This window comes from Arachis ipaensis, chromosome B09 (genome assembly GCF_000816755.2).
Source record: "Arachis ipaensis cultivar K30076 chromosome B09, Araip1.1, whole genome shotgun sequence".
Lineage (NCBI taxonomy): Eukaryota > Viridiplantae > Streptophyta > Magnoliopsida > Fabales > Fabaceae > Arachis > Arachis ipaensis.
The window spans coordinates 86,227,800-86,240,297 of NC_029793.2; the positions used below are offsets into that span (position 1 = coordinate 86,227,800).

The 12,498-nt window shown below is 33.5% G+C and overlaps 1 protein-coding gene across 1 annotated transcript; it reads right to left on the reverse strand.

The window, feature by feature from the left end:
* Window positions 1,134-9,439, reverse strand: LOC107616757 (solute carrier family 2, facilitated glucose transporter member 7-like). The gene is made up of 7 exons (XM_016318688.2): window positions 9,275-9,439; window positions 4,270-4,593; window positions 2,400-2,465; window positions 2,218-2,283; window positions 2,041-2,116; window positions 1,881-1,945; window positions 1,134-1,767 (listed from the first exon to the last, which is right to left on the reverse strand). Exons 1-7 carry the CDS (start codon window positions 9,437-9,439, stop codon window positions 1,726-1,728), a joined length of 804 nt encoding a protein of 267 aa, XP_016174174.2. The 3' UTR covers window positions 1,134-1,725.

Consider the following 12,498-nt stretch of genomic DNA (forward strand, 5'->3'; position numbering starts at 1 on the left):
AAAGAAAAAGTAGTTAGATGGTTTTGAAAAAGATAGGAATTTTAAAAAAAAAATCAATCAAAAAGTTAAGTAGTTAATTGAAAATTTTTGAAAATCAATTTTGAAAAGATAAGAAGTTACACTACAAGAAACATCGTTAAAATCGACGGCCAAATCGACGGCTAAGCCGTCGATAATATTAAATTTCGACAGCAAAATGGACGGTGACGATGGTCGCTATTAAGCTTGTCGATTTTTTAAAATTCTAATAAAATCGACGGCTTGCCTTGCCGTCGATAATAATGTAATAAAATCGACAACGTTTTTGTCTATAATATGAGTTTGAAAATTTTACATTCTTAATAAAATTGACAAAGTTTCCGTCGATATTATTATATAAAATCGACGCCATTTCTGTCGATATTTGATTCAATTAAATCGACAATAATTTCGTCTATAATATGCTTAATAAAATCAACAACAGTTTCGTCTATAATATGCTTAATAAAATCGACAACACTGCCGTCGATATTTGATTCAATAAAATCGACACAGTTGCCGTCAATTTTAATAGTTATATGTTTTAATTATTTTTTTTATTTGAAAAATAGTAAACAATTAATACAAATAAACTTTTAAATATATAAATAAAATTTATACAGAATATTAGATAACAAGACAAATAAACTTTTAAATATAAAAATAAAATTTATACTATATTATTTTGCCAATATAACCTTTACTTGTTTCTAGTTCATACTTGTTATGTGTATATGTCAATTTATCTTTTGCCGTTATGAAAAGCTAATTAATAAAAAGAAGCTGTGACATACACTAATTAGGAATGAATGTACAACAGGATTAATTAATTAATTAATTATACATGTTGAAGGAAAGAAGAAAGTAGTGACTAGTGAGCAAGGTATGCATGTAGTATATATAACTGAGGACTTAACTTTGTGAATAGTTTTGATGATTCAACACTTGTAATTAAGACTACACTAGTAGTAGTAGTACTAAGAACAAAATTGGAAACCTCAGTAGTGTCCCTGAAGCTACCTAATTAATCCAAAACATATAGAGATCTGCATTATCAAGAGGTAATGAATGTGTCTACCCTTGTGATCTTCAACCTCTTTACAGTGGAAGCAAACATCCTACACCAACATCAACATATAATATCAATTAGTTTCATTAAAGAAAGAAAGAAAGAAGAGAATTTAGATGATGATGATGACTTACTCCCAAAGGAACATCCCCAACCATAACAAGATCTCCTTCTTCATCTTCATAAGTGAGGACATGGCATCTCTCACCAGGTTGAACTACAACTTCATCCATCTCTGTACCCCAGAGAATAGTGGTGTCGAGTTTCCTCCCTATTGGAATGCCTTCCATGTACACCTTCACAAACAGGCTTCCACCACATTCTTCATGAGTGCTGAGTGCAAGCCTCAGATTCAAGGAAGCAGTTGAAGAAATGTTAGAGGAAGGGGAACATAATAATAAGTGCTGAGTGCTAATATAATAATGCTAGCTTTTGAATGCTGCTGAAGTGCTTTTGTATAATCCTACCAAAACAGTGCATGTTAGTGTGTTAGACTTTGTGGTATCTTTTTCCTTGCTTCTTCTGCTTTCTAGATAGATTGTAACACACGAGTTTAGCACTCGAATGAACAAACGCTTGTTATATACTCTAATTTCAGTGGCCTCTTGAGAAACATTGGCATTCTCTCCCCTAAGGAGCTATAAAGAATTTTCGTTCCCCGCCAAGTGACCAACCTTTGCCTGCAGAAGATTGTAAGTATCGGTGACATTTCGCAATTCCAATCATTTTAATAAAAAGTGAAGAATGATTAGTTGCTTGTTTGAATGATAGTAAACAACTAGGAACAACTAACCAGCCACCTAGGAGACTCAGGAATGAAGGGTAGACTCAGAACCTGTGCACTACAAGGAATGATTCCTGAGACAAAAATGAAAAAGATGTGAGCAGTTCCATCAACCCAGTTGTTTGATTTCATGTTTTATTAAAACAACACCAGAAAGAAGGTCATTTACCTATCAGAGCCAAAATCCTCCAATTCAAGAATGCTCCAATAAGATAAGTTAATGATACCCCACAACAAATCATAAGCTGTCAACATAATAATAAGGATTTGGAATAATGCAATGCATGAAATATGTAAAACATGATGCAAGTAAAAGGACATTTGAGAGAATATTTTATCACTTTACCTGATGAACCGTGGTGAATCCTCCTCGGAGATTCTTCGGTGTTACTTCTGCTACATAAACTGGAACCTGTTATGTTATATAAAAGGGAAAAAAATTATTTGTGTTTCTTTTGACTTTATCAGCTGAATGCAATTTAAAGTTTGAACTGAAATTATAAGAAAGTTTATGAATCTTAACATTACCACAAAAGATAGAAGGCCCATCCCACACCCTACCAACAATCTTCCAATGTAAAGCCACCAAGCAACCTTCAATCAAGCAGCAAGTGTTAAATACCAAGAATCTTAGCGCCGGTGTTAAATACCAACAATCTGCAATGTGGTTGCACAAAAGAATGAAATATATATGCACAACAGCACAAGATTGTTGCACAAAAACACAGGCTGTTTGAACTTTGAAGCTTAATATAGGTTTGTTTAATGTTATTTATAAAGCACCGAGAGAGAAACTATTACAACAGGCTCCCAATATAAACTGCTATTGTATATGCTTGTTATAAAGCAGAGGCCTAGATCATTAACAGAAATATGACTAAGATTTAACTCCTAACAAAATAAAGCAATGTATAGATCAATATCGCTGCCTTTTATTATTCAAGGATAAACTTCAATGAGTGACCTCATACCAAATATGGTGTTATTTTATAGTGACTGAATCTGGCTTCCAAGAAGAGCTTCTTCCATTCTTTTTCTTCCCTCTCTATCAAATTGATGAGGGGAAATACATTACATTTATAGAAACAAGAACCATTAAAAGATTTCTTTAAGTAAGCAAGCATATCTACTCAATAGTAATGTCTTATAGTTTTCACTATAATTGACAAGACAGAAGTCACAACCATAGTTTCACTCTAATTGCTATTCAAAATGATTGATTAAATTCAGCACTCCAAGTTGTAAAATGAAAATGGTGGCCACTCATTAAGATTATTAGCCAAAATCCAATGAAAAATAACAAATGCAGAAAAATGAAAAAGAGAATCAAGCCACTTTAAAAGAGAATTGATGTTCTCTTCACGGATGCTATTGAGAGGTTGCTTTATTATATTATTTAGTATATATTTATAACAATAACTTAATGCGGCAAAATTTAATTATTATTATATGCATGCTTTTATATCAGATGGGATGTAAATACCATTAACAATCTTCCAGACTACATGATATTGTGCTTCCTAGTGCTTTATACCACTATCAATGAAATGGCTTTTGATATCTTCAAAGATCATGCAGTCAAGTGGCTTCCCTATCTCAAAAAAGCTGTATGTACTATACTTTTCCTAAGTTTAATCAAGTCTTATTAACTCTTAATTAGATTCCTAAATTAATGTTTTCACTATTATCTACACAATTATTATGAGGATTCATAAATTGATTGATATGTCTATACTTATGATATCAGTGGTGTGATTTGTGAAAATCGTTTCTGCAAGAAGCAAAATGGTCCAACAACAAAGTTGTACCAGGATTCAAGGACTACTTAGAAAATGGTTCAGTCTCATGCTCAGGCGGGGTTTTTCTTACTCACTCCTTCTTCTTACTCAATCAAAAAATAACAGAGCCAGCACTTCATTCGTTAACTAACTACAGTGGATGAGAATTGATGCATAGAAACAGATCACAAGTAACAAAACAATGCTCTTCAAAAGATTTTTTTTTCTTTTTTAAAAAAAAACATTCATAATGCATTTATGATGAAAAGAAGTTTTTCTTAAATTATTTATTTAAGACAAACAGCAAGCCAAATCATAACAAAAGCAAAATCCAAATCAGAACAAAAGTAAAATCCCTAACCAAAAATCAGTACAAAAGGAGAGTATGAAATAAGTACCACAATCATTTCAATTAAGCAGAGAAAGAATATTAGCAGAGAAATAATATATTAAGAATTCATGAAGCAGCAAATTATGACCAGAATAAACATGACCAGAATTTCTAGATTTAGAAAATAGGATATTACAATTAGGTCATAGTTTACACCTGAAATATGGGATTTCCAAATGAAACTGAAGTTGGCTTTGAAAAGAGTTCAGTAACAGTCAGAAAATGATACCTGGTTTTTGTGAGTTCGATTGAGAGAGAGCGGAGAAGGACCAAAGTAGGAGGAGCTACGACGGCAACAGAGAGAAGGAGCGACTGTGTGGCACGGCAGCAACGGAGCGACAGGCAGCGCCAGCAAGAGGAGCGACAGTGGTGGCGCGAGCAAGAGGAGCGACAGTGGCGGCGCGAGCAAACTGAGTGATGGTGGCGCAACCGTGAAGTGGTCTGAAATTGTGTTTCTGAATGCAGAAAAGAAGTGGAATGCAGAAAAGAAAAGAGAAGAAAAGAAAATGATAAAAATTTTTTTTCTGAACTCGGGGCGGGAAGTGGGCGCGGACTCGTGTTTTTAGCAATAAAAATCGACGGTATGTATGTCGATTTTATTTTGAAAAAAAATCAACGTTCTTAGCGTCTATTTTATACATTCAATTCACATCATTTATTTGATTTTAAAAAAAAATCTGGAACGTTCAAATTTATCGACGAAAATGTTGTCGATATTTTAAATATAAAAATAGACGCTATGTCTGTCGATTTTAAATTTTTAATATAAAAGTATTTTCATCCCCCGCTTTATATTTTAAGAAACAATCTGGAACGTTTAAATTTATCGACGGAAACGTTGTCGATATTTTAAATATAAAAATAGACGCTATGTTTGTCGATTTTAATATAAAAGTATTTTCACCCCCCGCTTCGTATTTTAAGAAACAATCTGGAACGTTTAAATTTATCGACGGTAATGTTGTCGATATTTTAAATATAAAAATAGACGCTATGTCTGTCGATTTTAATATAAAAGTATTTTCATCCCCCGCTTCGTCTACAATATGATGATAATTAAAAGAGATTTAATGCATCATCAAAAAATCGACGACAAGACTGTCGATTTTATTATTTTATTTTTAATTATTATTTTTTTTAAATATCGACGGCAAGCCGTCGAAAAATATCGACGGGAGAGATAGCCGTCGATTTTTTTCGTCGATAAATACGCTTTTTCTTGTAGTGTTAGAAAAGATTTTGAAATTAAGTTTTGAAAAAGATATGATTGAAAGATATGATTGAAAATTTAAATTGAAAAAGATTTGAAAAGGAAATTAAAAAGATTTGATTTTGAAAATTGAAGTTGATTACTTGACTAACAAGAAACTAAAAGATATGATTCTAAAATTTAAAGATTGAACCTTTCTTAATAGGCAAGTAACAAACTTTAAAATTTTTGAATCAATCACATTAATTGTTAGTAAAGATTTTGAAAATATAAAACAAAATAAGAAAAAAGATTTTTTTGAAAATCAATTTGAATTTTCGAAAATATGAAAGAAAAATGAAAAAGATTTGATTTTTAAAAAAAATATTTGAAAAAGATAGAATTTTTAAATTGAAAATTTGATTTGACTCATAAGAAACAACTAAATTTTCAAAATTTATGAGCAAAAAAAAAGGGAAAGATATTTTTTTATTTTTGAATTTTTAATGAAGAAAGAGAAAAACAACAAAAAGACTCAAAACATGAAAATTATGAATCAAAACACACAATGCATGCAAGAACACTTTGAATGTCAAGATGAACACCAAGAACACTTTGAATGTCAAGATGAACATCAAGAACATGTTTTTGAAAATTTTTAAGAAAAGAAAAACATGCAAGACACCAAACTTAAAAATTTTTAATGTTGAGACACTAACTATTTGAAAATGCATATGAAAAACAAGAAAAGACACAAAACAAGAAAATTTAAAGATCAAATAAGGAAAATCATTAAGAACAATTTGAAGATTAATGAAGAACATATGATGAATTTTCGAAAATTAAAGGAAAATTAAAAATATGCAATTGACACCAAACTTACAATTTGACACTAGACTCAAACAAGAAACACAGAATTATTTTTGGTTTTATGATTTTGTAAATTTTTTTTTTTGGATTTTTCGAAAAAATTATTTTGAAAAAGAAAAATAAGGATTTCAAAATTTTTAATAAGAATTCCAGGAATCATGCAATGTTAGTCTAAAGCTCCGGTCCAGGAATTAGACATGGCTTACTAGCCAGCCAAGCTTTTAGTGAAAGCTCCAGTCCAAAACACTAGACATGGCCAATGGACAGCCAAGCTTCAGCAGAACATTACATACAACAGCTAATTTGATGAGAAAGACAAATCACCTTGTAAATCTCAGTCAGGCAGATTCAAATGGTTATGGAGATTTGATAATTAAAATATAATTAAAATATAAAATAGGGTAGAAATACTTATGTAATTCATTGGTGAGAATTTCAGATAAGCGTATGGAGTTGCTTTTGTTCCTTCTGAACCTCTGCTTTCCTACTGCTTTCATCCAATCATTCATATTCCTTTCCATGGCAAGCTGTATGTTGGGCATCACTGTTGTCAATGGCTACTTCCCGTCCTCTCAGTGAAAATGGTCCAAAGGCGCTGTCACCGCATGGCTAATCATCTGTCGGTTCTCGATCATGTTGGAATAGGATCCATTGATCCTTTTACGTCTGTCACACGCCCAACACTCACGAGTTTGAAGCTCGTCACAGTCATCCCTTCCCAGATCCTACTCGGAATACCACAGACAAGGTTTAGACTTTTCGGATCTCAAGAATGGCCGCCAATAATTCTAGCCTATACCACGAAGGTTTTAATATTAGATTAGAAACCCAAGAGATACACATTCAAGCTTGTTTCCATGTAGAACTGAAGTGGTTGTCAGGCACGCGTTCATAGGTGAGAATGGTAATGAGCGTCACATAATCATCACATTCATCATGTTCTTGTGTGCGAATGAATATCTTAGAGAAGAAATATGCTTGAGTTGAATAGGAAAACAATAGTACTTTGCATTAATTCATAAGGAACAGCAGAGCTCCACACCTTAATCTATGGTGTGTAGAAACTCTACCGTTGAAATTACATAAGTGATAATAGTGTTCATTGGCTTCGGCCCCAGAGGGGGAACCAGAATGACCAAGACCTCGGTCTGAGGACTAAACGTCCAAAGATATAAAATAAATCACTAAAAGGTAGCTTTTATACTAAACTAGTAGCTAGGGTTACAGAAAATAAGTAAATGATGCAGAAATCCACTTCCGAGACCCAATTGGTGTGTGCTTGGGCTGAGCATTGAGCTTTACACGTGTAGAGGCTTCTCTTGGAGTTAAACACCAGGTTGCAGCCTATTTCTGGCGTTTAACTCTAGTTTGCAACTTGTTTCTGGCGTTTAACTTCAGAATAGGGCAACAAACTAGCGTTTGGACGCCAGTTTGCGTCTTCAAAACTCATGCAAAGTATGGACTATTATATATTTATGGAAATCCTTGGATGTTTACTTTCCAACGCAATTGAGAGCGAGCCAATTGGGTTTCTGTAGCTCTAGAAAATCTACTTCGAGTGCAGGGATGCAAAATGCAGCTGTTTTGCCTGTCCCATTTTTAGCCCTTGCAAGAATGTCACTACTAGTAAGAGCAATTGGAATGCTTTCTTCTTGGATAGGAGAAAGCCTTTCAAAACCCTTCTCATATATTCCCATGAGCAACTTTCGCTTCAAAAAATAATCCTCAAATTCATTTCTTTTTGTTGCTGTCACATCTTGGGAAATAAAATTAAAGCAGATTCAATACCAACACTGGAATATATAACATAGAAATTACCTGCAAATCTTATAACCACAGAACCTTAAGTGGCTTACCCATAAATGGTATCATTAATTATGCCTTTCAAGTGGATATTGGAAACATGTAAATATGAAAAAACTAAATCGCACCGCAACAGGAAATCTAGCTCTGAAATTTTGTAAATGCCAATGATTGTACTGGTTAATTAAGATCGATTTATCTCAATTTCTCAGTAATTTAAGTAAATTAGTCAAAGCAGTTTGTATAGTGAAAACAGTGAACTGAATGCCTAATAGAGAGCAGGAATTAGGATATTAAAAATGACATTGGTAAATAAAAAAAGAAGCTAGTTAAATTCTATGACCAAAACTTCAAGAAGCATTTCATTATAAATGCACTGATATTATTTTCAGTTTAATCTCCCCCCCCACCTTAGTGAAGATCAAGACTGCTGTTGATCCTGGAAATTTTTTCAGGAATGAACAAAGCATTCCCACCAATCCAAGTAAGCACCTTAGGCAAACTATTTTAGTGTATCCACTGTCACATTAATATTCTTTTTTTAAAAAAAAACTTTGATAATTTGATATTTGATCATTTATTAGCCTCAAGTATATATAGGTTGTAGGACTCATGTTTGAACGTATTGTCTTGCAGGTGGTGGTACACCATTTAACCACAGCTTAGGAAGAAAACTCATGGTAAAGAGGATATGGTTACTCATCCTAGAACTCTTTATTATAAGATTATTGTACTTTGTTTAATAAGCATACATGGCCAATTTGCCCTTTGAATAATTGATCTAGCTTTATTGTAAATAGATAATGTAATTTAAAAATTCTATTTAATAAATTTATTGTTTTTATTGTTTAATTTCAATTTTCTTTTATAAATTTCTAAAACTAGAAAAGACTGAATAAGAATCAAAAATAAAAATACAAACCAAATTTACCCTTAATTTTTTTCAAAATGACTATTTATTTGATAAAAATCTATGATTAAATTTTTTATATATTAATAAGGTTGTGTACAAATTAAGTTTATAATTAAAAGGGTACATATGTCCACTATAAAAGAATTGGAGCACATTATATGAAAATCAATACACAAAACAAGACAAATTAAAACAACAACCCTCCAACACTTAGCTATTAGCTAACACCAAAAGACACTATCAATATTAGCAGATGAATAATGACAATAATAACAACAAATGAATAATAATCTAAATGATCCAATTTTAGCATTAACAAATCAAAGCATTAAAGGTTGAATTTCAGCAACTGCAAATAATATCAATTTAAAATATCAAATATTCGATGTTTAAGAGAGAAAGAAAAAAGAGGTCGAGTGAAGTGGTTGTTGAAGTAAGGTATAGAGAGTGAGGGGTTACCATGTATTTAGCGCAGGGGTAATCGGCGGGGAGAATGCGCTCGTCGTAGAGAATGGACTGTGGTTCGGATTTTCCACCACCATCAAAGCAGTCAACAGAATCTCCGAAAAGTGTGGCAACGGTTATGTAAATGGCTGCCAGTGCCGCCAACAACCTCCGCGCCATGCTGGAAATTCAACACATACACATTATTCCATGCCATTCACTTAAGAATATCAAACATGCACACAAACATCGTTTCTGTCGAAACACATACCAAATTTTTTCATATTTGATGATAAATTTGAGTTATCTAAAAGATAAATAATAAAGGTAAATGCTCAAATTGGTAACTCAGAAAAAATACTAGACATAAAATTAGTCCTTATCATAAATTCAAACACTAAATTCATTTCCATATATATCACCAATTTGAGGGAAAAATGCAATCTTCCTAAGTTTGTCAGAACATAACATGTACCGTATTCAGTACAAATTCGAAAATTTTACTCCAAAAATAAGATGATATAATCATAAAGCTCTATTTACATTTTCAATTAACCCTAGCTTTTAAGAAATGTTTTGATTTGGGGGAAATAGGTGAAACTCACGGAAAGTGAAGGATTGAGAGAAAGAGCAGAAGAGAGCTTTGAACGAGTAAGGATTCGATTACAGACAGAGCTCCATGATTTACTGATGCAAGCAGCAAAAGTGAACTAACAAGCCGGGAGCCTCGCCAGAATGTTCTGGAGAAGGTCCTTGTTCACCAAACCAAAACTTCCATCATTCCCGGTGACCATGAAAATAAAAACAAAAAATCAAATTCAAGAGCAAATAAACAGATCAAAGAAAAATTTGACCAAATAATTTACCTAAGGCTACATTCTAGATGCAGAGATAGAAACAGAGAAGTTAGAGAGAGATGACATAAACAACAAAGAGGGTAGGGGAGGCGAAAACAACAAAGTGAAGCAGAGCACACAAGGAGCAAAGGCGGTAGAGCAGATGAGAAAAGATGATAGAGGAAGGAGGCCAGAGACTGGTGGCACAGAGGAATGAAAGGAGATTTCCATTGGCTAATTGACGCGATAAGTAGTGAGCACTGAGGGAGTGCGAGCACCAGTAGAAACGGGTTAGGGCAGACAATGGAGGGAGCCCCAATAGATGAGAGAGTGCAAGCGCCGTGGATGAGCTCTGTTTGAGTGTTAGGGTTTTCAGAGCGTTAGTGTGTAATAGGGGAGAAGAGTAGAAGTCTAATGAGTTAGTGACTTAGCGTACCGTGTTTAGGAGGGAGTTTCTTTTTTTTAGTGGAACCTTTTTAGCACGCTTTTCTAGGGTGCCAATAGAGTTATTAGAAATTGGGATGCTTTAAAAACGTGCCAAGAACAAAAACTTTTTGCCACGCTTTAAAAGTGTCTCTATTTCTCTCTATGGCCACGCTTTTTAAGCGTGACAAGAAAAAGCGTGGCCAAATTCCTAATCAATTGCCACCCTCATAAAAGCGTGGCCATACGCCTTTTTCTTGTAGTGAAGATAGTAATTCTAGAAACCCGATGAAGAAATAAGCTCAAAAAAAGAGTTACAAAAATGAAAAACATTCACACGAAGTTACAAGCTTAAAGGAACAAGATATAGATACAAGATAACAAGGCTTATGTAGATATATGAGTATAATAGTCATAAAGTACTAGCCTCAAACCACGGAGTTTAGGCCGACTAGATATATATAAAAATATAACAGAGTTTTGAAAGTTAAAACAGCATATACAATATCTCTCTCAAAGTTAGCCTCTAAGGCAAATAAAGATACAAAAGTGAGAGTAGTAAACAAAATATCCAAAACGACTCCAAAATATGATAAAGATCCTCCACTCTGTCACCATCATGTAACTCACTGAGGTGGGTTACGACCTGCCTATGAAAAACAACAACAGAATATGGTATGAGAATCGGAGGTACTCAGCATGGTAACAGTACCCAGTAATATAAGGTATAAGATTCCGGGATGCCAGAGGCAATCCTAGAACTCCATATCAACCATAATATTCAAGCTTATAAAACAAGATAACAAAATCCTTAAACAGGTTATCTAACATAGGAGATTTCCAACTATCAGTTCATCGCTGTCCCACAGCATTCACTAGCCTAACTGCCATGCGATCCAATTGCCACCACCAACCGAAGCTCCTCAATCTCAGTAGGAAACACAAGTAATTCATACAAGTAAACCACAAGTGATTATCATGTATAGCAAGTAATTCAAGAAGCAATTAAGCATTGATAAACCCCCTTTTTAGCGTTTGTTTTTGTGTTGAATTTAAAGCATTTTATCAATCTTTTCTCACATTTATTCAATGAAATAGCATGATTTTATGATTCTCCCTCATTTTATGCTTAAATGTGAAAACATGCTTTTAGACTTCTAATTTGATGATTTTGATTTACCTTTGATTCCACTAGATGCCTTGATTTGTTTGTTAAGTGATTTCACGTAGAAAAGGCTAGGAATGGATCAAATGAGTGAAGAGGAAAGCATGCAAAGTGGAGAACACATGGAAAAGCCAAAGATTTGAGATGCATCATCCACGCGCACGCGCAATGTACGCGCACGTGTGGAATTGAGTTTTCCTCGACTTACACCAAGTTCAATTCTTAGGCTACTTTGGTTGGCATTTCCGCGTCTACTTTTTTTTCTTGTGATTTGCATTGAACCTTCATATGCCTTCACTCTCAAGTTAAATCAAATGATTTTTGACTTATGCTAAGCTCACCATTTGATCTTGACTTGAATTTTCTTGGATATGGTTCATTCATTTGCAATAATTGGTACATTCCATTAGTGTAACCTTTTTTGATATTGTTTCCAACCTGCTTTTGGTTACACTAGTGCATGTCTCAACCTTGCACCACCAATTATTGCACATTTAGTAACCATGGGCATTGTTGATGATTCGTTTTCCATTGTATGCTTTTATGCAATTTCATATTTCATCATCAATGAATGCATCATCCTCATGATTGTGGGCATGCTTGTTCTTTATATACTTATTTGAGCATCTCTTGGTTAAGCCCCTTAATTATCATGCCAATAATATATGACTTAGTTTTCTAACTTTTGACCTCATTAACATTCTCACTCTCTTTTTAGTTTTCTCACTAACACTTATATTCTTTTGGGCATGATGACTATGGTTGGTTAACAAACAAGCATTATATCATTATTGCATGACTTCTTGGTTTGTAGT

Coding starts and splice junctions, on each gene's coding strand:
- LOC107616757 (XM_016318688.2), bottom strand. CDS start 9,439: ATGGCGCGGAGGTTGTTGGCGGCACTGGCAGCCATTTACATAACCGTT. Junction 2,466..4,269: donor ATCGAACTCACAAAAACCAG/GTATCATTTTCT, acceptor GCTTGATTGAAG/GTTGCTTGGTGGCTTTACAT. Junction 1,946..2,040: donor GAGGATTTTGGCTCTGATAG/GTAAATGACCTT, acceptor TTTTTGTCTCAG/GAATCATTCCTTGTAGTGCA.